Source organism: Lissotriton helveticus, chromosome 4_1 (assembly GCF_964261635.1).
Source record: "Lissotriton helveticus chromosome 4_1, aLisHel1.1, whole genome shotgun sequence".
Classification (NCBI taxonomy): domain Eukaryota; kingdom Metazoa; phylum Chordata; class Amphibia; order Caudata; family Salamandridae; genus Lissotriton; species Lissotriton helveticus.
Window position 1 is genome coordinate 310,422,024 of NC_136063.1, and position 24,870 is coordinate 310,446,893.

Sequence of the window (24,870 nt, forward strand, 5' to 3'; positions counted from 1 at the left end):
GTTCTCACCCAAGATCAAGCAGGACAATACAAGCCCTGTGCTTATTTTTCGAGCACATTAGATCCAGTAGCCCAGGCGCTGCCTGCGTGCCTCAAGTCAGTTGCAGCCACAGCACTAGCTATCAGACAAAGTGATTCTATAGTATTAGGACATTCCCTGACAGTACAAGTTCCACACTCCGTGGAAGTTCTTTTAAACCGAACACAGACTCAGCACTTGACAATTGCACGTTTAACAGGTTATGAATTGACACTATTCCAGCCACACATAGAAATCAGACGCTGCAATGTTCTAAATCCTGCTACACTGTTACCGTCAGTTACTTCAAATCCTGCCACACATGACTGTGTGGAAGTTGTTAACACTATGACAAAGCCAAGACAAGATCTGACAGATATTCCATTACCAGATCCAGACCTGACACTTTATGTGGATGGTTCATGTATGAGAACAAGTACAGGAGAACTAGTAGCCGCGTATGCAGTGACTACTGAGACTGAAGTTATTGAAACACACCGTATTGACACCCTGTCTGCTCAAGCAGCAGAGCTAGTTGCTCTGACACAAGCCTGCATACATGCCAAGAACCTGAAAGTTAATATCTACACAGATTCACGCTACCCATTCGGAGTCGTACACGACTTTGGAGTGCTCTGGCAGGAGAGAGGTTTCATGACTTCTCATGGAACCAAGATTCAGCATGGGTTCCTTATTCAAGCTCTGTTAGATGCAATACATTTACCAACAGCTATCGCTATCATGAAGTGCAAAGCACATACGAAAGTCACTGACATTATTTCCCAAGGTAACGATCTAGCAGATCGAACAGCCAAGTTTACAGCCCAGACTCCAGACATTCCAGTTAACACAACACTGACACACACTCTAGAACAGACTACTTGTATGACAGTTAAGGACCCTACTCAAGATGTCATAGATATCCAGTCACATGCTACTCCTGAAGAAATTAAGAAATGGTCCGAACAAGGAGGGGTCCAGACAGATCAGGGATGGGTGACGAAGGGAAAGGCCACATGGTTTCTCCCCGACTCTATGGTTCAAGTCATTATCAATACCGCACATAGTCCTGCACATTTAGGAGAAAAATCCATGTTAGACAGTATCCAGAACATTTGGTTTAACAAGCATTTACGAGCTGCAGCCAAGCAGAAAGTCCGTACCTGTATGATATGTTGTCAGTTCAATCCAGGTAAAAGTGTTCCGGTGGAACGAGGTGGGTTCCAACCCCCTGACCACCCTTTTGAAGTCCTCCAGATGGATTATATTCAGATGGAGCGATGTCGAGGTTTCAAGTATGTCCTTGTAGTTGTATGCGCTTTGTCCAGGTGGACAGAAGCATATCCAGTCCCAGATTATACAGCCGCGACCACTGCCAAGCAGTTGGTTCGTGAATTCTTCCCCCGCTATGGACTCCCTAAGGTCGTGTATTCTGATAACGGCCAGCCATTCTCATCTGAACTCATGAAGCATGTTTCCCTTTTGTTAGGGTACCAGTGGAAGTTCCATTGTGTACGCCATCCAGAAGCAGCCGGTCTCGTAGAGAGACATAACCAGACCCTAAAAATCCGCATCGCCAAAGTTTGTAAAGAGAAAGGTGTAGACTGGCTAGTAGCTCTGCCAGTCGCCCTATTTTATATGCGCATGGTCGCACATTCCAGATCAGGTCTGTCCCCTTATGAGGTCGTATTCGGCCGCCCCCCGAACATGTGGGGTACACCTAGACCCCGAAGTATTACCGATGTTTCCAGTAATATGCTGACAGATTACCTAGCTTCCTTGATGTCTGCCCTACACTCTTGTCGTTCACAGGTTGCCGCCGCATTTCCCGACAATACTGAAGTCAAGCCACACGAGGTCCTTCCTGGCTCCCTGGTTTTTCGATCGTTCAAGTCCGCTGGAGCCTCGCTGGAAGGAACCGAAGTTAGTCCTTCTGACCACCCGTACTGCCGTCAAGTTGGAAGGCAGGAAGGGGTGGGTGCACCTGTCGCATGTCAAGAAATTTCACGGACTCCGACTAAAAACTGTTTCCAAGAACATTTCCAAGGATTGTCAAGATTTTAAAGACTGCCAAGATACTATTATCAAGGACTGTCCCGCTATTGACTCTGATTCAAAGGATTCCCTGTTAGAGAAAACTCCACAGCAGGAGTATAAAAGTAAGCTCCGGTCTAGTAAAATAAGTCAGCCAGTTTAATTGTCTAAGTCCCCCTGGGTGAAACGGTTAGACAGGTATCTGACATGTATGAGATAGACCCCCATAGTGAGAGAGTTAGTCAAAACTCTATCCGATGTATCGTTTTTCTAAGTTTTATATTGTTTTTGAGTTTAATGATTACCTGTACAAGTTATGCATTTCATTTATGTTTTCCAATTTCTCATGTAAATAAGTTTTCTAATGCTACAGTAGAGCATACGTTTAGTGATCTGCCTCCTCACGAACTATCTTATCGTCTTGCTATGCGCAACAATACATTTATCCGTATGTTACATTATTCACACCAGACCAGCAATGCCACTAATTGTTGGGTGTGTGGTCGACTCCCCCCTTTCCAGACACCTAAGGGAGTTCTGCCACTCTTTCCTTATCCGTTTTCACATAATGGTTCATGTGGAGCCTGGTCCACGTTAACGTCATCCTCAACTGATATGTCCCTTCTGAATAGTACATGTTTTCCAGACAAGCAAGGTCTCACCCACAGAACAGGGTTAGACCTAGAAAATGAAGTTTATAATTTAGGTAATTATTCTTCGAATTTTATGGTTCTGAATGTTCAGTCTGATCCTACTCCAGACTTACCTGCTATTTCAGTACTACCAGTCAAAGGCGAATTATGTGTCCGAAATAATGGTTCCGCACATGTAGGACATAGTGATTGTACTACTATTGTCAAGTATAGTGGCAGTGGGAAATCTATTTTCAAAGCCTCACGTCATTCTTATTTTGTTTGTGGTCAGACCGCATATGTTCGTCTGCCCCTCGATTGGGATGGAACATGTTACATTGCCTTCCTACTGCCACCAGTTTTCCTAGCCCCATCCGATTATCATAGAAACACACATCTAGTACACATTAGACATAGAAGGGAGATCGAGTCCCCGATTGTCGATCAAACTGAAACTGCTCTAGAACAGTATACAGACTTCAATAGAGGTTTCTTCTTCTTTATAGGACCTATCCAGAATAGTAAGTTAATCCGTAGGTTAACCAGAACCCTTGAAGCAGTAGTGAATGAGACTACTTCTGCTCTAGGTAACTTAACCGAAGAGCAATCTGCTATGAGATTTGTCGTGCTCCAGAATCGTCTCGTTCTTGACGTCATACTGGCCGATAGAGGAGGAGCATGTAGAGTCATCGGATCTAGTTGCTGCATTTTCATTCCTAATAACGCGCCGTCTGTTTATTCAGCTATAACCAGACTTCATAAAATTGCCCATCAGTTGCACCAGAATCCAGGCACCTGGACATGGTCCGGTTGGTTTTGGAGTATAATTTCTGCCTGGGGATGGAAAGTATTGTCATTTCTAGGTATTGCAGTAGCGATCATATTCAGTTGCTGCCTCTGTATACAATGTGGCCCTGCGATTTGCGGCATTTGTGCTACCTCTTGTATTCCTAGTCCTAAGTCCCGTTCCAAGGCAATTCGAGACGAGCAAATGATACTGTATGAAATGATAGATGGTATCATGAATATTGATGTTTCCTGATGGAAACGTAGTGACAAGGAGGGAATGTGGAAAAGTAAAATTTGCCATGTTCTGTGTCCCTACGTGTTCCCCATCTTATGCTATATGTGCATGATTAATATGCATATGTATTCCCTTATGATCGATTAAAGACGCAATTTTAGTTGTGTCCATCTCTAGTATGCCAGTTTCCAGTTCTCGTGAAAGCTACGAGCATCAGGCCTATGTAAAGTTACGTTGCCACGTTTTTCAGTGTGCTCGTTATTTCATTGTAAAAATCCCCGTTTCTAGGCCTCAAAAGGGCCCGGACTCAGATTCAGCTCCTGTCTCCTGAACCCTCTCCGAGGAGCGATACAGCCCCCACCTGTATCCCTGACCCTTCACTTACTTCCTGCCTCACAGTGCCCGGCTTGGCCTGGCTCTGCCTGCCAGTCTGCCAAGAGTATGTTATGATTCTAGTTATCAGTCCAGCCCTCCTTCTCTGCATTCCTAAAGCTACTGAATCGCATCAATAGTTTCAGTCATCGTCTAGCCTTTACGTCTCCATGTAAGAGAAATACTGTATTTATGGTCATTTAATATTCCTCAACACACACTACATGTAGAATAATGCATGCACCAGTCTTAGTGTCTGTTAGCCTTTGCCCTGATAACTTTTGGATTCTATCAACATGTTCTCTAAACATCAGATACTAGATAGTGTTTAGGTACATGTCGCTCTGACTCTCCAGACTTTCGTCTCTCCTTCTAGCTCAGAAGTCATAGCCCCCAGCTTCTCCCTAGTAACACGTCATTGCCAGCTTGCGCGCACCACTAGGTTAGAGGTCCCGGCTCCTTAGGTAGCCCCCTCCATGTTTCCGCCCCGTTTATGACATATTCTGTTACGTTTACATCACATGTCTATGTATACGCCTCTTGTTCCACCCACTTTATGCCTTATCTTTCGCGACTGCTATGAACTCCACCCACTGCTACGCCTACTATACTGAATGTAATGCAATTGTTTAACTATAAATATTGTGAACTGTTATTAAAAGTTACCCCTTATGCTCCCAGATCCTGCTCCCCGGCAGCTGCCATCCCATTCCCATGCAGGTTGTCCTGTTCCTGTCCTTTATGCCTGATTAAAACCTGCAAACTCCAGCTACCTCGAATCTTGACTCTTATTTATTGAGCTATCTGTTATTGTATATCTAGTCAAAAATAGAACAGGTATTTATTTATTTACCACATGCTGGTCAAGAAATGCATCTACGTCCGGATTTTGCAAATAGGTAGTCACATGGAATGGCATCTGATTGGCTTTCATTGTAATACCTTCGGGGCTTCAATTTTGCACTCTTTAAAATATAAAAAAAGAACGACATGTACTGCAAAAAACCATGGGAGCCTTTTACGGCTTTAATTTGTTTGCAAAACAGAATGGAAGTGTGTGCAGAATAAGTTACCCATATACATATGCACCATTAAAATTAATTGGTCCAAACACTGGACCCCAATACCCAATGCCTACTTTCCCAAGATAAGACAAGTTAGGAGACCGCACAGAAGATGCAATGTCCCCCCAAGGCCACCAGTGCAGTCGTGAGAAGATGTAAGGTCACAGAACACAGTAAACTCATTTGTTTGCTGACTCAGTAGAACTTACCATTGTAGACTTCCCTGTAAACAAAACTATTCTCTGAAGCATTATGGCACGTCATATTTTCAAAACTGTGTATTATGATCTTTTAGCACCATTCCCATTTTAATTCATTAGCTGTCATGCAAATACAATTTAACATCTCAGACGTTCCTTGTGCATTATAAGTATGCAGAAATTCAACCATGTACACATGTACATTAGCACGTTTATATAGGCACACACATATATACGTATTTGTGTGTGTGTGTGTGTCTGTATATATATATATATATATATATATATATATATATATATATATATATATATATATATATATATATACATATATATACACAGACACACTCACACACACATTCACACAAAGGCACACAGATGCACAAAGTATAACATGCCATATCTTGCCAGTGTTGAAACAGGCCATAACATATGAGAGGCAAAGCCTCCCACAGATTACACTGTCCTTCCTCTCCCTTAACAATAAAAAAAATTGCATATTACTTTCTGCAGATCTGCACGTATGGTGTATGCCATGCTGATCTATCCCGTGGGATAGTTATAAGTACAGGCATTTCAGCACAGCCAGAGCTCAAACTCATTGTGTAGGCCCATGATGTAAGCAGTGAAGATCAAGAGCATGATGGTTCAGAAGTAGCAACTCAACGGTGGTGATAACATGGGATTTGACCTTTGCACTGTCGTAATAAATATCTGAATCTGTGTTTATGACTACATTTGCTCCAAAGAACTTGTTTTAATGGGCCACATTTATTTTCACTAGCATGGAATAAATAGATATATGAATGCACTCAAGCACATACTTCTGTATAATTTTGAATCTCCATATATTTCCAAAGTCAATACTTTAAACTACACGGCAGAATCTTACAAAAATTATAGTCTGTACAGTATATAAAAGGTATAAAAACATTCCACATCTCAAAACACTTTGTTAAGATTCCTTTTTATTCTTCCTCTTGTGTAGAAAAGGCACTGTCCGCTTTTTCTCTGATATGCTCCTGGGGTACCGGCTAATACCCGGTGATCTCACTTCCGTCTCTTCCATTTCCTCCTGTACTGGAGTGAACTCGGGCTGAGGGAGACCAGGTTGATTAAAGGACTGTTGAACATATGGATTTGGGTGACCATAAGGTCCAGAATTTTGGTATGGATTCTGTCCAATGTCATAAAGGTCCTCTGGATCATACACTTGATAGGAAGAATGTGGCATTTGTACTACAGGGATGTCTTCATCCGTTGGATCACCGTATCCACCTTAAACCACCACCGCCAAGAGGATTCACAAGATTAGCATGGGAATAAAGGCAGCAAAGAATCAAGGCAATTATCAGGTAAAACAAATGTTGTAAAAAAATTAAATACTATATTTTATTTACAATAAAATACTACACATAGAAAACAAACAAGAAGTCAAGACAGACAGTTGAACCTACTTAGAATAATAACACAACTAATTTGCAGATTGGTGTCCCCTGATCTAACGCACCTAATGGCATATCCCAAGGTGCCTCATGCCGCCATCTTTGAAATGAGTCAACGAGAGGCACAAGAGCAGAATAGTGGAGAATGAAACGTTCCCTGAAAACATATGTCCACCAAGAAAAGAGCTGGTTGAGGACAGTTGGTTTGTTAAAGTGTGGTAGAGCTGGTTAGTCTTTGTTGTTGGGGAACAGCTTCTTGGGTTGTTCAGTCAACCGTTCTGACCTTTCACCGAAGGAAGAGGCCGATGTACCAGACTGAAACACTTTTCTCATTTCATGGCTGGTAGCCATTGTAAGGGATAATGCCTTCGCATCAGAAAGGAGCAAACGGAGAGAGCAAAACAGGAAAGAAATAACACGAACAACAAAGAAAAAAACATAACAGATCAGTAAACAAGCAAAGTACACAAAACTATAAACATTAGAAACACCTGTATTATACACATTTTGTAGCAGTCACCGTACTATATTTCTGTATAGATGGATTGCTAACAGATTTATAGTTTCATGCAGTCTACTATAATGTACGGTACAGATTAAATCAATGATGTTTCTACATATTTTTTATTTGTTTTTGGTGTAATTGTCTGTGCATATTGTTTGAGTGTATTTCTTAATTATTAATATTACTTCCATCTATTGGATGAAGTGCAAGAAGATGTATGAAAGTAAGGCTATCAACATTAATTGGATTGTACGATTAAAGGCCACTACAAACAAAACATGACGGACACATGACTGACAGAACCAATACAGCTCAAAGTAGAGTATTAGAGTATACAGCGGAACAGCTGCAGAAAACTGCAGATGTACAATCATAAGACAGTCAGACACATAACACGCTGTAGATGACAGCAATCTTCTCAGTTAGAACACTTCTAGGAGAAGACCTTGTCAGGTATAATACCTTTCAAAATGTTCTGATGCTCTGCGGCAACACTTATGCATTGTCAACGTTTAGCACCTTGGTAAGCCCAATTCCAAATAGTTTTGCACCAATTAAGGAATAATAAGAAAATGGAAAAGCCACAAAGGCTCGGGTGCTGAATGGTGGTCAGTGTGCTTTAATGAGATCACTAATGTCAGCTCCGGCCTTAAATAACTGCAAACACTTCCCAATAACAGTCTAGAGCGACTAGGTACCTATTTCAAACACTAAAAAGAGTTACTTATTGCCATACACTATGTTTCACGCAAAATTGCAAATATGCTTCAAACAAGCCTGTACGTTCACTGCGTTTCATTAAATCTATTCATTCAGTCATTCATTCACAACGTGGTTTAAAAAATGCTTACTATATTTGATAAAATAATAGAATTTACCTCCAACACCATAGCCACCACAAGAGGAAGGGTCACAGTATCCAGGTGCACCAGAAGGACCCATTGCACCAGGAGGCCCTGCGTGACCTGGTGGACCTCGCTGGCCGGGTTGGCCAGGGGGGCCAGGACTTCCTACTCGACTCTCACCTTGAGGTCCTGGGGATAGAAAGTTGGCCAACAGTTAGCATCATCAGTGTCAGCCACAATGTAATCTGGAGCTGCTTCATAGAGAAATGCAAACTGTACAGCACAGCAAGACCTTTGGGAAATAGTACCTCCCGTCCCATCTACTCATAAGCTCATAGTAGGGACATACGCTTCTGTAATCACTACATGATGTAAAGGGCTTACCTGCTGGACCGGGTGGCCCTCTGGGACCTTGTGTTCCAACACCTTGGCTACCCTTTTCTCCCCTTTCACCTTGCAAGCCTGTTAAAGTGTTGAACAGAATGTTAAAGGATGTGCTCCAACATACAGAAAACAGCTACAATGTTACATAGAATAGTAGAAACAAAATACATCCCCAAAGGGTAACACTATACATTTAATCACTCATACTAAATGTGTTTTAAAACCTTTCGCCACTATTACAGATTCAAAAAGTGTGCTGAACATCATATAAATATATATTTACTTAAAATATTTACATACAGAACACCTTATCCACAACTGTGCAAGTTAAGATCACTTTTTTGCTTTGGAAAATGGAGGCATGCATGCCAATCTCTGCAAAGATTGTAATATGTACTGCCTGGACAAGCCCATTTCTCAGCCATTTCCCCTCTTCACTTTTAAATGTCCCCTCACTTTGAACAGTTCATTGCCTACTCTCCAGAACCTTGTAGACTTTCCTATCACTACTCTAGACATTAGTCTCCTGTTTTGTAAAATACTCTGCTATCTTTGTTTCAATGGCAATTTAAATAATCATGTTCACTCAGACGTCCACTGAACATCAGTCTCTCCTTTAAGCTGCTCCTCCCTAGCAAACATTTTTACCCTCCATTTGGCCAAAACCCCTGGTGCCTTCTAAGACTTCTTCGCCACTCAACGCAGATCCAATCTTTAATCACACTCCCCCTTGTGGCTCACATCTTTACTCATTCTAACATTTAAATAATGTTCAAATCAGTCCACGGTCTGCCATCTTATCTGGTGTGGGCGCCCCCTTCACATTTCTGGCAATTTCCCGTCAATCATCAACATAACCACAAACTCACTTCGCCTCATCTGTTTACCTTCAGAATAATCAATGTGTTGACCCTTTGGGGCTGGCTTCTCAATAACCTTTCCCTCAAGGTAAGTGCTGTGATGACCCTGAGCCAACGTGAGAGTTGCATTGTGGGAGTGCCTCTTCTCACCCATAACTTGCATATTTACTACCATAAATGAGATGCAGATTCTTATATCCAAGTAGTGTGAAACTATGGAACACAGCAAAGACCTCATTTGTCACTCTGGGTGGCACACGTCACCCACACTTTATGGCTTATCGTGTTAAAGATTCACACGAGTGACGCCTAAGTAATACCGCTGTGTCCAGAACAAGTTGTGATGTTATCTGCAATATTTTCCTCAGACCACTCAAACATATAGGAGCATACAGCATATAGAACCATACAGAATAGCCCTCATGATGACCTGCTTGACCTGCTTCTGCGACAATGGCATTACCATGATTCATTCTTGGGAACCTCTAGCAAAGTAAACTTTGCAGCGTTGAGCAAGTTCTGGCCAAATAGGTTTATGAAAATGTTGAAAACACTCACACTGGAAAAATATAGTATCTGCATTACAAAACGAGTTTGCTTCAGGCAAACAATTGCATCCTAGTAGCGTCTGCTATGACCTGTTCATGCTGTTCGTTTACTTACACACTGCTTGAACCAGTGCCCCCTGTTGTACCATCACTGCTGACATGATATGTACAGACCCTCATCGGAAACAGTTCCATTGATCTTGTTATTTTAATGTCTTTGCACATGATGTATCTTGGAACAGCTTGTTGGTTAAGCCCAGTAGGCCATATAAAGGGTCATGGACATTGGAAGAGGAGGTGTTGTGTGTTTCCACAACCCTGGAGTTGCTAATGGTCAAACCAATGGCAGGGCCCCACGCTCACAAAAACACACACCGTGCAGCCCGGGAGCGTGAGGGCTACAACATGACCAAGTGTCTCCAATCACAATACAGCAAACCTGCGTAGAGACTTCAAGCTGCAAGCCCCACTCTATCAGTTCCACTGTGTGAGTAAAGTGGGTCAGGAAAGAAGAATTTCAACAGCAGTCAGAGGAGAGTTGCTTGAGTGCAGAGGGTGGTCACTAAAAGTAATCCTACATGGACTGGTCATAGTTGTAATCTAATTGGATGTGGTCTCTTCGGTAACAGTGATAATATCCATGAGTAGCTCCTGATGAATATTATTGTTCAGAAGCGGCTCTCGCAGCAGAAAAGTTACAGACCCCTGATCTGTGTACAATGTTATTACACAATCGATAAACAGGACAGCATTTGAAAAAGAGGTGTACAAAAGGCAACCCTTGTCTTCCATACAGTGGTACTATCTTGATCAATCATTGATACTAGGCTGAACCCCAGGAAACTAGAAATGTACTCCAACTCACCCTATTGTACAGAAGATTAGACATTTGAGTGTTAACCCACCACCGATATGGACAGAAGTCACATTATCAAGTTTGTAATATCAACCACCTCAAATGCCTTATACTTGCACTATAATGTCAATTTAAATAGTAGATGTGGAGTTAGAATAGTAAATCTATACCTGTCAAAATATAATTATACAGCATATCGTTAGTTAATACTGCAATGTATATATTTGTGAAAGGTCGATATTTCTGTGCTCACAACTATGAAATAAGTCCTCTCATGCTTGGTAGTAGATTGCTTCTTCCATTCTTATACCTGTTTAGATCTGACAGCTGCTTCTCTGCTTTGTAGGGCTAGAGGGAGCAGTGTTGTACGGCGTGCAAACAGGAGGTGCCAACAGACATTATTAATCTTGTTGTTGTACTTCATTTTCCATTAAATATAATGGGGTTGCCTTGTGTCCCTCAGAACCTGGGTATACAGTTATAAACTACAATGAGTTATGTCGCGTAACACAATACTACCATAAGAATTGTGAATGGTGTTGAACTTGCAACATCAGTGCAAAAAAGTTACTAAATTATCCCTTTGTGAATAAAGTGGAAAAGGGTGGAGTTTTTATTTTCATAGAAACTTTGGGGCATATTACCAAGCATTAGCGAAAAATCTCGCTAAGCTTGGTTAGCGGCTATATTTATATCACCGTGCTTCGCCTATTTTTATCGCTTAGGAGCCTTGCTATTATCAAGGTTTATCTCCTAAGCGATAAAAATCGGCCAAACTGCATGAATATCGCTGAAAAGTCAGCGATATTTATGCATTACCAAACAAATGCTCTTAGCCATGTTATCCACCTACCATTGGATAACATGGCCAAGAACTGCTCTGGGCAGGCGTTAGCTTTTGGAGATAATCGCGCTTAGCGCGATCATTTCCAAAAGTTGGTAATAGGAGTTAGCGATGTTAGCGACTGTTTCCAGTCGCTAACAGCTTGGCACACCCACTTTGCATGTCATTAGCGATATATATCGCTGACATGCAAAGTGGGCCCCCAGAAGCTCGCTATCTCCTACTAGCTGTCGCTAAATGGTGTTAGCGACAGCTAGGTAATAGGGCGATTAAATTATCGCCGCTTTAGCGGGAAAAAATCCCGCTAAAGCGGCGATAAGGCCCTTGGTAATATGCCCCTTTGTATTTTCATCCCCTATCCATAAATGAAAAAACATGTGTGTCAGCTTTTCTGAAGACAAGTCTAAAGAACATAAACCACTGAAAAAAGCATCAATCACGACACAACAAACTCTTTCTAATTTGGTGTATTCATTATCATATAACCAACACTGCATCCAGTAAAACAATTCTGTTTACTATTTGTTTTTTTCAATATGCTTCCCCTAACATATACAAAACATTTACTAAATCAAAAGCCATGTACATGGCGAACATGAAATAATCCCACTATACAAAACACGAAAAATTATAACATTAAATATCTGATGCCCAAGAATCAAGGTTCATATTGAAAAAACTTTGTAAACCTGTTAAACTGGATGCAATGTTTTTTATATGATAATAAATACACCAAATTAGAAAGAGTTCGTTGTGTCGTGATTGTGTTTTTCTTCAGTGGTTTATGTTCTTTAGACTTGTCTTCAGAAAAGCTGACACATGTCCTCTCATTTATGAATAGTGGACAAAAATACTATGTTTTGATGTAAATAAAAACTCCCACCCCCCTTTTCCCTCTTTTTTTCATAAAGGGATAATGCTTTTACCCTTTTGCACTGATGTTGCAATTTCAACATCATTCACAGTCCTTCATTGTTCACCTAATATCAAATTCAGAAATAATTATCTAGTTAAATTAAGAGAGTTATATATATATATATATACCTCAGCTAGATAAGGCATAGATGTTGGTACTCAAATACCTTAAAGATATGCAATTTTAAGAAATAATTTCGATTCTGCCTTTCATTATACAGCAAAATATAAGAGGAATACTCAGCCTGTTAGCTGATGACTATGGCCCTCATTCTGAGTAGCCGATTTATACTGCTGGTATCGGAAATAGTAGATACCGTTCTCATTGGCCTTGTAGTATTTTTACTTCAACCCAAAGATTTCTGCTGCCAAAAACTGCCAAAATCTCCTTGTCAGAGTCTCGAACAAAATGAGAAATTACTAGGGGTATTGGACCAGGTATTTCCAGTTCCCTTGGTAATTCCTCAGTGTTTGTTTTTTTTGCAGAGTTTTATATAGCGTGAACTAGACCCGAAACGAATCAGGTATCAGAGCGCTTTACATAGCACCAGTTACGTTACATGAGGACGGACACACATTCATTTTAGGCACGGGGAGATTAAGTGATTTGCCCAGAATCACAGGAGGTTTTTTGGCGTCGTTACCGAGACTCGAACCCAGATCCCCAGGTCCAAGGTTGAGCGCCCTAGCCGTTAGGCCAACTCCGCTCCCCTTTTAGTGGACCTTTAGCACAATGGGCTGGATTTTTCCCATCCCTGCCCAGTTACTGGTGTCCTCCATATTGGGGACTCAGAGGTTGAGGAAAATAAAGCCCTTTTCTGGGTCGCTCCCAATGAGGACACAAGGGCGAAGTAAAATGAGCAGTGCTGCGAGCTAAACGCCCTCCTTATATGTGCACAATCATGAAATGGTGCAAAATATTAACTAGCATACCTCTTTCTCCTGGTGTTCCTGGTTGTCCTGGATTGCCTGGGAATCCTGATCTTCCTGGAGGTCCTTGCTCACCTTGTGGACCAGTAGAACCCTGCCGGCCTGGCTCACCAGGTGGTCCCACGATGGTGCGCACTGATGTGGGTTGACTAGGAATTTGGTTAAGAACAGTGCTGTACCTAGCCATATGACCTGAAAAAGTACATATTTAAATACATGCATAGGTTAAAAACAATAGAAATGTACACCACATGTTTTATGAAGTGACGCCTACCCTCTTCTCATTCACCAGCCCCCCAAATTCCATCTTAAAGGCAGGGCCACTGCAATTATGCAGAGGACCAAACTATACAGCAGGATTGACTATATCATCAGGCAACAAAAGGCACATTTTGCAGCATAATGTGCATATTTTATGACAGTATTACTTCATTATTTTGTTAATTTTCCTCATGTTAACACTGTATGGGCCAACGTTTAACCTCAATAGTACCAGTATAACACCTAAACACAACAATAAGCAACTAAAAGGTGACCAATCAATCTTTGCGAAGGGACTTCCACTGTGCAGCAATATGTGTTGCTGGGTTTTTAAAAACTTTTGATCCATTTGAACTAGATAATTTTTTTTGTTAATCTGAGGCTCATGCAGGAGTTTATATGGCAAATGGGACAAATCCACAATTGAGTAGAAAACGCTGCGGCTACAGAATCCACATCTGAAAGAAACAGTTAGTTATAGATTCCTTACAGTAGAATATTTCCCAGGCATCAGACTGGATCAGGAACGTTTTTCGTCAGCAATACCCCTAGGCCTCGGTAGGTGGCGTTGGTCCACTCCGCGTCCATCGTCGGCATTGTGGTTGCCGGGATGACGTCGCGGAGATTACTTAGACACTGCCCTCGTGCGCTGACGTCAGTTCCTTCTTTTTCTGCGCCAGCAAGCGCAGATCCGGAGAGAGTGGTACACCCGGTCACTTTTTGACTGAGTTTTTGCGACTTTTGTTGACTTCTTTTTTGAGTCTTCATTAACTCCTGGTGCACGAGAGATGCCCGGTTTCAAGGCCTGCGGTTCCTGTACCCGACTGATGTCGGTAATGGATACGCACCGCATGTGCCTCTACTGCCTGGAGCACGACCACAACACCAAGTCCTGCTCAGACTGCCGAACCATATATCCCAAAGTCTTTGCAGGAGTGGTCCTGAATGCTCCTTGAGGCCCAGCAGTCGGCTCCACCTCGCTCAAGGTCCCGGTCGTGAGGGAGGTCGCGGGACCGATTGCGGAGCCATCACCACCACTCGTCGTCTAAGTCTTCGCACTCAGGGTCAGGTAAGTCAAAGCACAAGAAGTCGAAGAAGCATCATCGCACTTCAGCTTCACGGTCGTACCACCTCCACCGGTGCCGATTCTACCGGCACCATGTCCGCAGCGGACTGGCATCGACCGACGCCGGATCTGGCGCCGATGGGTAATTTTGTCCGTGTGTTCCACCATGGCCATTTTCAGCCAGATTGGCAGCCCCAGAAGGGTGGGGAAGACTGGGAGGGGTCTGGTGACCCCTTGACAGACGAGCTGGAATACGAGCCAGACTGGAGAGAGGAACTGGGGGAGGCCAGTGGTCTGGATACCTCCCCAGACTTAGGCATGTTGTCTCCTCCTACCGTGGCCTACGGAGGAGGGAGCGTAATACGCAGTGGTGTTGCATAGGGGGGCCGAGGCTTTCCACCTCGAGCTTCCTACAGTGGCAGTCAGGACTAGCCTCCTGACAGAGGTGCTTCAGCCGGCAGATAGCTCTTCGGAGCCCCTGCTGCTGTTTAATGAAGCCCTAGCAGACATCCTTTTGGGCACCTTGTCCAGGCCCAATGCAGGGGCTCCTGTGGATAGGATAGTTGCCCAACCCAACCGCCCTGCCCTGCCCTGGGTGACCCCACTTTCCTCTTCCAACACCCCACCCCTGAGCGCTTGGTGGTCCAAGCCTCTACATCCAAAGGTGCCTTCCCTACAGCTCCACCTGATAGGGAATCCAAGAACCTGGACCAACTTGGGAAGAAGATGTTTTCTTCCTCCAGCTTGGGACTGCAGTCAGTAAGCACTGCATGTCTGTTGGGCCATTATTCCCACTCTGTGTGGGATACGGTGGCCCAAGTGCTGCCTCAGTGCCCGGAGGAGGCCCAGGTCGTGCTCTCCCAGTCAGTCGCCAAGGGGATAAACGCAGTTTACCATGCTCTGTGGGCTGGATACCGCCGACGCACTTGGCAGGAAGATTGCCACATTAGTAGCCCTTCGGTGCTACGCCTAGCTGCGTGCAACTGGTTTTTCTGGGGATGTCCAATCCACACTTATGGATATGTCCTTTGATGGCCGTCGCCTTTATGGCAACATGGCAGACAACGCGGTAGAGGCTTTAAGGACTGTAGGGCTGCGGCCAGGTCTTTGGGCCTCTCCACCACCCGCCCTGTGAAGTCTGCTTTTCGCCTCTTTCACGGCTACGGAAGGGGTGCCCCACTACATCCTGCCCAGACCCACAGGCCAGCGCAGGCTGTTCAGCCCAAGCGTAGCCAGGAACGTGGGAACTACCGGCCTGGTTCTGGGGGCCAGCGAGCAGGCCAGTCCACCAAAGCCTCCTCGGAATCAGCCTCCAAACCCTCCTAGTTTGACCTTCCAGGGCCACCAGACGCCAGTGGGTGGCAGGATCCGCCATCACCTCCCCCACTGTCGCATCATCATGTCGGACAGGTGGGTGCTGCAGATAGTCCGAAGGGGCTACTTCCTCCCCTTCAAGACAACCCCTCCCTCCATGCCACCTCAGTACCATCGCATGTCAGAGGATCACCTGGCCCTTCTCCAACAGGAAGTTTCATCCCTCTTGGCCAAGGGGGCAATCGAGCACGTTCCTGTCTTAGAAGTAGGTCATGGTTGCTATTCCCACTACTTCCTGCTGCCCAAGAAGGACCAAGGCCTGCGTCCTATCTTAGATCTCAGGAACGTCACCCTCTTTCTCCGGAAGTAGAAGTTCAAAATGTTGACGCTCGCTCCGGTCTTGTCTGCCCTTGAACCTGGAGACTGGTTGGTAGCGTTGGAATTGCAGGACGCTTATTTTCACACCCCAGTCCTGCCGGCCCACCGCTACGGTTCACAGTAGGCCACGAACACTTTCAGTTTACTGTGCCCCTCTTTGGCCTTACCAGCTCCCCTCGGGTGTTCACGAAAGTAATGGCAGTGCTCTCAGCTCATCTGCGCAGATCAGGGGTTCCAGTCTTCCCGTATCTTGACGACTGGTTGTTGAAGGCGGGCTCGCCCCAGGCAGTTGTCTCCCACCTCCAGATTACAGCCGACCTCCTGCTTTTGCTGGGGTTCTCCATCAAGGTGCCGAAGTCGTACCTGATTCCCTCTCAGAAGCTCCTCTCCATCGGAGCGGTTCTGGACACGACGCAGTTTCGGGTTTATCCTCCCGAACAGCGAGTCTGGGATATTCGGGCTATGATTCGGATCTTTCAGTCTCTATCCTGGGTTTCGGTCAGGATGAGCCTTTGGCTGCTGGGCCTAATGGCCTCCTGCATCCTGCTGGTCGATCATGGCAGGTGGCATATGCGGGCTCTGCAATGGGATCTGAAGTTCCAGTGGGCGTAGAATCAGGAAAATCTGTCCGATTGCATCCAGATCTCGGAGGGCACTGCACGACAATGCGGTGGTGGCTCACGAACCAGGATTGGGTCAACGGCAAATCCCCCTCCCTTCCCCAACCAGATCACACAGTGGTGACAGACGCATCCCTTCTGGGATGGGGCGGCCACTGGGAGAGGCAGAGATCAGAGGCCTCTGGTCTCTGGTGGAGTCCAGGCTCCACATCAACCTTCTGGAGCTTCGAGCGATCCGTCTTGCACTAAAGGCATTCCTTCCCTCTGTCCGGGGACGAGTAGTGCAGGTATTCACGGACAGCACCAGCACCATGTGGTACTGCAACAAATAGGGCGGGTGGGGTCGTGGACCCTATGTCAGGAGGCCCTGTGCCTCTGGACAAGGCTGGAACATCAGGGCATATCCCTGGTGGTTCAACACCTGGCAGGTTCACTGAATGCCAGGGTGGACGAAATCAGCTGCAGGTGCATGATGGATCACGAATGGCATCTTCACTCGGAGGTGGTGCAACGTCTCTTTCTGCAGTGGGGAGAGCCTTGGTTCAACACGAAGAGAACGTGCGATGTTAGCAGTTCTGCATGTTGGAATTTCCAAGGCGGCATTCGCTAGGCATCGCTTTTACTCACGAGTGGAGTTGCGATCTTCTATACGCCTTGCTGCCTATACCACTTCTGCCCAGAGTGCTGAAGAAGATCAAGCGCGACAGGGCCCAAGTCATTCTTGTGGCTCTGGATTGGGCGCAAAGAGTCTGGTATCCTGAGCTGCTCAACATGGCCATCGATCCTCCGAACCGACTGCCTCTTCAGGAGGATTTTCTGTCGCAGCAGCAGGGGATGGCCCTCCACCCAAACCTGTCCAGCCTCCACCTCCTTGTGTGGAGATTGAGCGGAGGCAGTTGACGTCATTTGACTTCCCTCCTGAAGTTTGTGATGTAATCTTGGCAGCCAGGCGTCCCTCCACTAAGACGGTATACGCCTGCAGATGGAGTAAGTTTGTGGCATGTGGATCCCCTTTCTGCCCCTCTTTCTGAGGTTCTCTTGTTCCTCTCTTCTTTGGCCCAGCAGGGCTCTGCTCTGGGCACTCTGAAGGGCTACCTCTCGGCCATTTCCGCCTTTCTTAGGCTTCCTGATCAGCCTTCTCTTTTCAAGGCATTACTCATCTGTTTCCTCCTGTTCCCTTCGTAATGCCTCAGTAGGACTTGAACTTGGTGTTAACCTATCTTATGTGCTCTCCTCTCAAACCACTACATAACTGTCCTCTTAGAGTCTTAACTCTCAAGACTGCTTTTCTGGTGGCCATCACCTCTGCACGCAGGGTGAGTGAGCTACAAGCTCTGTCTTCCAAGCCTCCCTTCCTGGCGGTTCATCCAGACAAGGTGGTCACTTCTTTTCATATTGGCCAAACAATCACTTTGCCCACCTTCTTTTCTTCTCCACATCCTTCAAAAGAGGAAGAGAGGCTCCACATTCTGGATCCAAACGTGCGCTCTCCTTCTATTTGGATCGCACCAAACCATTCCTGATGGACGACCAGCTCTTTGTTGTTCTTGTTTACGTGGGCGCTAAGAAAGGTCGGGCCGTGCACAAACGGACCATCTCCCGTGGGTTGTTTTGTGCATCAAAGCCTGTTACTCTTTGGCTAAAAAGGAACCTCCAGTGGGGTTGCATGCCCATTCTACCAGGGTGACGGCAGCTACCACTGCTTTGGGACAGAGAGGCAGCTACGTGGGCATCGCTGCACACATTTACGAGACACTACTGCCTGGACAGCCAAGTCCGGAGAGACGGCTTCTTCGGCCGTTCGGTTCTCAAGGACTTTCTGATGTGATCTTGGTTCGCCGACCCACCTCCAGGGTTGGTATTGCTGGGGTATCTAGTCTAAGGTAAGGAATCTATAACTAACTGTTTCTTTCAAATGCACAAGTTACTTACCTTCGGTAACAATATATCTGTTCTGTATATCTGTTCTGTAAACTGATTTCTAGGGTTAAGGACATCCTTTCATGGCCCTAGTTTTGTTCACCAGTGGTCAGTGTCTTGCATCTGCGTTCTTGGCGCAGAAAGTCGTATACAGAACTGACATCAGCGCGCGAGGGCGGTGTCTGAGTAACCTCCGTGATGTCATCCCGGCGACCACGATGCCGACGACAGACACGGAGTCGACCGACGCGACCTACCGACGCACAGGGGTACTGCTGATGAAAAACGTTCCGGATCCAGTATGACCCCTGGGGGATATTCTAAGGTAAGTAATCTATAACTAACCTTCTTACAGATATATCGTTACCGAAGGTAAGTAACTTTAGCAATACTAGTTATTGGTCTGATTTGGAATTGAGTTGTAATGGAGAATTGTCTCTTTCTAGAGGAAGTTATAAATACGCAGGATGATCCACATCTGTAATCCTCTGCACCATAGGCATAGTATGGTGGGAAAAATCTACTGGGGTAATCTGCACTGGAAATAACACTTCCTTAAGGAATAGTGGGATTTTCCATCAGCTCCCATTTCTAAATTGGGTCCAAAATTATTAAAGCCAAAGGCTACAATCTAGACCACTGTCCAGTCAACAACACTGCTACAACCATGCCATCCTGTTGCCACATCTCTCACTGATTGCATTGGCATCTGACGTGGCAGGAAAATGACGGGGCTATTATCAATACGGTCATGCAAGCACCACCTTGACCACCGTGCTAAAGTACTGCTGCAACTGGTGGAAACCACATGTGGTGCAGCCACATGTGCAGCATGCTAGAGAGACAGAGTCCTCAGGACTTATATGAGCCCCAAAGAGAACCAGCACAAGGGCTACTAGCAGTCATGGACTTGCAGGTCAAACGAGCACACCGCAGCAATCCCTCCTTCCTTTCTATGACGTCCTTTACTGAATCTCACACTGTGAGATAATGGCAGGCCTTTTAATTAGTAGCTGTGAGGCAAGTAGTGGTATTTTGGCAGACCGAGTCCAGTTTCTTCATTTTAAGAGAAGAAAAGGGCTCTTAAGTCCTCTGAGAATGCGTGAAGTCAGTACATCCTAGTTTCCTCTCAGTTTGGATTCATTTGCGGTACACTTGTAAATTTTGTTACTATCTAATTTTGAACATATTTTACTACCCAGCCGAAAAACACTTAATCCAAATACATTAACAGATTGCTGATCCAACACTTGTCTCCATTTGAGCAAGAGTCTCACTATTGGCCTCGAGTTGGAATAATTAATTTAATGCAAATTGATGCACGTTGCGTGGATTGCCTCACTGGGCAACATTCGAAACACCAGCTTAGTGCGACAGACTAGTTTCCATCAGTCACAAAAAGTGAGACCCTTCAAGCTGCTGGAGAAAAGCATAGGATCCACAGCAGGCTGTTTACCAAAGCCAATGTTATTTTGTTAAAAAATGTTCCATGGTCATTCTAGTCCACTTCCGTTTCCATACTGTCTTCAAAATTATTCTTGAAAGACTCCAAAATTATTCTTGAAAGACTTAAAATTATTCATATATAATGTCACATATGAAATAAATTCAGGGGTGGATGTTAACTCCTTCAGTCTGTTAAATGTTCACACCCTATGGATCGATAGGTGGGCAGGCAGACAGACAGAAAAACAGACAGGTAGATAGATAGATAGATAGATAAGAAGCGCTGCACCCAGGCCGTATTCTAAGGATATCAACAAATAGGACATTTAAAGACAATGAAAATAAATGGAACAAATTTAATTTGTGTGTAATTATCCTTTAAATCTGACATGGATCCAAGCCTCTGGGTCCAGCATTGCACGCCCCTACTTCCAAGCTTAGATTGGCTCACATTGCAACAAGTAACTAGATATAAAGTGAACAGTTTGACGCACTTTTGGAATTATCTCACTCATCTCATAATCAGTTCTTCGCTCACTTTGGCAAATTCTATGTCAAGATTTACAGTGACTAGTTCCAGCAGATATGCAGTGAGCCCTCCTAATGAAAACAATCAATCACCATGAAAAAAATCACAGGGTAAGACACAGCTGACCAAACACTGGATAGTTATCTACTACATTACTTACTTTGAATGAGCTGCTCACACACCTGTCGAGCAACTGCACGCACCATGGTTTGGGACTGAGTGTCTCCCTAAAGAATAGAAAACACAATAATCAATAACAAACTTGGAGCTTGCTACATCCATAAGTCATTAACCATCATCTGTAGATGAAATATACCAATATAGTTTTGCAGTGCTATCTCTTGATTGACTTGTGAGTTACAAAAAATTCATATTTTATAATAAAGCAAAGAGATGCCCCTCAACTATTGGAATCCGAATCCTAGTAGGCCAGAAGCCAACTGTAGGCAAAAGACAAGAACTTGTGAACAATGCACTTTGGCCACAGCAAAATATATTAAAGATATTTAAAATCAAGCAGCCTTGCATGGTTCCTGGGCCCCCGTAACTATTTCACAGTTGGATTTTGATGATGTAAGTATTTTGCCATTGATTTATCATAAACTCTTGATTTGATTGTTCCTTAAGGGGGCATTTTTTGAAATCTTAATATCTCCTGAACCCCTTTACCTAACTTCTACAATGTTACGGCATTTGCCACATTATAGTTTCAATGTTTTAATTCAGTCTCATTTAAAACGTTCTTTATTTCTTTAAATGCATACTTGCTTGGATTGTTACACATCAATCCTTGTTGCTGAGGTCTACCAAAGGTCAGCCAAAGATTCTTCTAAGGAAATATGGGTTACTTTTGTGGGCCTACTGTTTAGCAGTGTTGGATATCAGACTCCCCTTTTAACTAGACTATCCCTGTTTCCTACCTTAGATTGCCATTGTCAATATGGTTCCTTACAGAAAGAATGTGTTACTTGAATGAAACACCCTTCTCTTTCATTCTGACTGGGTGAAATTTAATTTTCGAAAGAACTTACTAAAACGTTTTCATTTTGTGATTCACTGCTATTGAGATGCTTCTTAGCATAACCAAAAGGGTGGTAGCCTGCCTCTTTTTCTCTCTTTCTAAGCTTATGACGTAGGACACACAGGAGAGCTTGAGGTAGCTTATTATGAAGTGTGGCTTTTGTTCACAGCTGACTGTTCTCATATGTGTCTTCCTTCTCAGTATTACATTATCTGGCAGCACAAAGAGCTATCTTGCACGAATGTCGTTCCTGAGTTTTCAGTTTCTTCACAATACAATCAACAATTTGTGGTATCTGCATCTGCAGACACAGTCGGTGCTATGGGGGGCAAGCACTCTTGGGATGATGGTGATTTAGAAAAGAGATAATGTCCTTTTGAACTTAAGAGAGCTGTAGGCTAAGATGTCAGCTTTATGAATATTAGACTCTTTGGTAGGAGAATCAGATGTATTTTTATTACTTCTAACAATGGATTTGTATCACAATTAACACATCTCAGCCCTTTTACAAAAGCAGTGAAGGCATTCTCGTTCTTTGTTAATGGTTCTACTTGGGTACATGGGTCAGGGTTGCTTGTGCTCCGATTAAGTGAAGACGTAGCCTGGCAGCTTGGGCTGCATTGTTCTCATTGGAGTAGGGTCAAGACTGATTTGCTTATGGCTGGGTCAAACTGGGTTGGAATGTTGGCCAACAGAACAATGGGTTGACATGCTACCCGAGTGATTGCCAGTGGTTAGTGTGGTAATCAAGAGAGCATACACAATTCAGCAATCATATCCATAAGTTTATTGATAGCAGGAGCCACCATACACGTTGTGTCATAGCAGCTGTTCACCTCAACTGATAAAGAACACTCCTAACTGCTTGTCTATTACATTTCAAACAGTTCCTTCTCTATTGTAGAATAGTGGCTTTCTGAATCTCTAAAAACTCGCGACGCACAGCAAATGGTGTTCTCAACCTTATCATCCGATTGCGTGAGGATTGCCACCAATCCAAATTGGATCCATCAGCGGTGATACAGCATAGTAACCTCGAGTCAAATGGTCTCAAAACTTTTGAACTATCCAACTGTGTTTTAACCCATTCAAATGACTCATGACATGAGGTATTCCCATTTGAATATTGCATTCTTCTTTATCAGAATGGTCAAAGGTTTGATATGGGATGCATAGTCTGAGATAAAACAAGAGTACAATTCGTACATACCCATTAATGATTTCAAGTGAGTCTTTACTACCCATGCTTTACCCTCGATGATAGCATTTACCAACTCCAATCTAGGCTCAATGTCATCACCTGAAACCACATTCCCCAGATACTCTCCCCTGTCCTTGTTGATTTCTAATTTTTCAAATTTTAATGCAACACCCTTTTCCTGGAGAATACACAATATTTGATCTAAAATAACATCATATTTCTCACTTGTGTTTGTAAAAATCAACATGCCTTGAAAGGCGACTACACCTTTTATGTCCTTGAGAAGCTGATACATGATTTGCTGAAAAATGGATGCTGCGGAAGCCAATCCGAATGGCATCATGGAGTACTGAAACTTTCCAAAAGGTGGCACGAAAGCTTCAAAATGTGATGATTCGGGCTTCAAAACTACCTGGTGACAGGTCAAGTTTTGAAAGCCAACATGCATAGGCCACCCTGGTCAACAGTTCAGAAATCCTATGGAGGGGGTGAGAGGCAACCCAAATGGCACTATTAAGGCTCCACAAATCAACGCAGACCCTCAATTCACCATTTTTCTTAAGAGCCACTACAAGAGGAGATAACCACAAACACTATGGACTCAATTATGCCACTCCCTTATAGATACATTGCACATTGCATCTTGTGCTTAATGGGGATTGCATCATGCTTGACAATAGTTTTGGGCTGGAATCCTTTTATGGAACCCAATTTACTGGGAAACAATTTCCAGGAATCTGGAAGTCATGTAATTCACCTGTTTATCTGGGAGTATGGACACCTGGTCTTTTGTACCTGGTCTCAGAACAATCTCAAATAGCCCTTGGTGGAACCAACCCAGGTTACACAATCCTTTACTCACCACATATACTTTGTCAAAAATCTTTGAAAGACCTTGAAAACCAAAACCTCCCTAAAATACTCCTATAACTCTAGCCACCTCCCTTCATATGAAGCCGTAGAAGAAATCCAGTGGTTCCATGATTTATACCGGCCACAGCTTATTGAAAACTTTTTGAGTCAGCATTGTAATTCCGTCCTCAGAATCAACCAAAGTTCTGACCGATCTATTACCTACTGGTTCCTGAGCATATGGATCAATGAAATCTGCATGATCCCCTGAACAGACCTCATCCCTAACAACCAACAGGGGGCGTGGCTAAGGAGCCAAACATGGCGGACGGAGATTGATAAAGCTCCGGTGCCGCTGGGAGCAAAACGATCCTGCGAGCCTTTTCCGGGGGTAGCCCCGTGCCACCGAGGATTGAATCCTGCTCCTTGGGGGCCCTGCTCGCCTTGACGGATTTTCCCGGAGCCTGAGAGGTGCCGGCGCCGAGCTGATCGACGAGAGGAGGAGCGGCCTGGTTCCGCGATAGGAGCCGGGGGCTCGAGTGCGGCCAGCGCCCGAGACACGGGGCCGCTGCCAGCCGAGCCGCTGCCGGACTGTGCGGCCTTAACGGCCTGTGAGACGACCTGGATGCTGCCGTACTAGGGGGTGAGTGCGGGTCTTCTACGGCCCTCCCCCCCCCATCCCCCTGCGGCGGCCACCGACGACACGCTCTGAGGATCCTGCGCGGAGCTGCTTTCGCTGCGAGGCGCCGACCCTGTGTGACGCTGAGGAATCAGAGGGGGTCGGGG

At 44.5% G+C, this 24,870-nt stretch overlaps 1 protein-coding gene across 1 annotated transcript in view; it reads right to left on the reverse strand.

The window, feature by feature from the left end:
- Positions 1-5,083: 5,083 nt before the first annotated feature.
- The window catches only part of COL14A1 (collagen type XIV alpha 1 chain), a 559,513-nt gene continuing 539,726 nt past the window's right edge, over positions 5,084-24,870 (reverse strand). The window contains exons 44-48 of the mRNA XM_078686835.1: positions 21,171-21,237; positions 13,480-13,668; positions 8,524-8,601; positions 8,173-8,328; positions 5,084-6,622 (exon numbers count right to left, since the gene is read on the reverse strand). Coding sequence (XP_078542961.1) covers positions 6,300-6,622; positions 8,173-8,328; positions 8,524-8,601; positions 13,480-13,668; positions 21,171-21,237 — 813 coding nt within the window. The 3' untranslated portion in view covers positions 5,084-6,299. The remainder of the gene's footprint in view (positions 6,623-8,172; positions 8,329-8,523; positions 8,602-13,479; positions 13,669-21,170; positions 21,238-24,870) is intronic.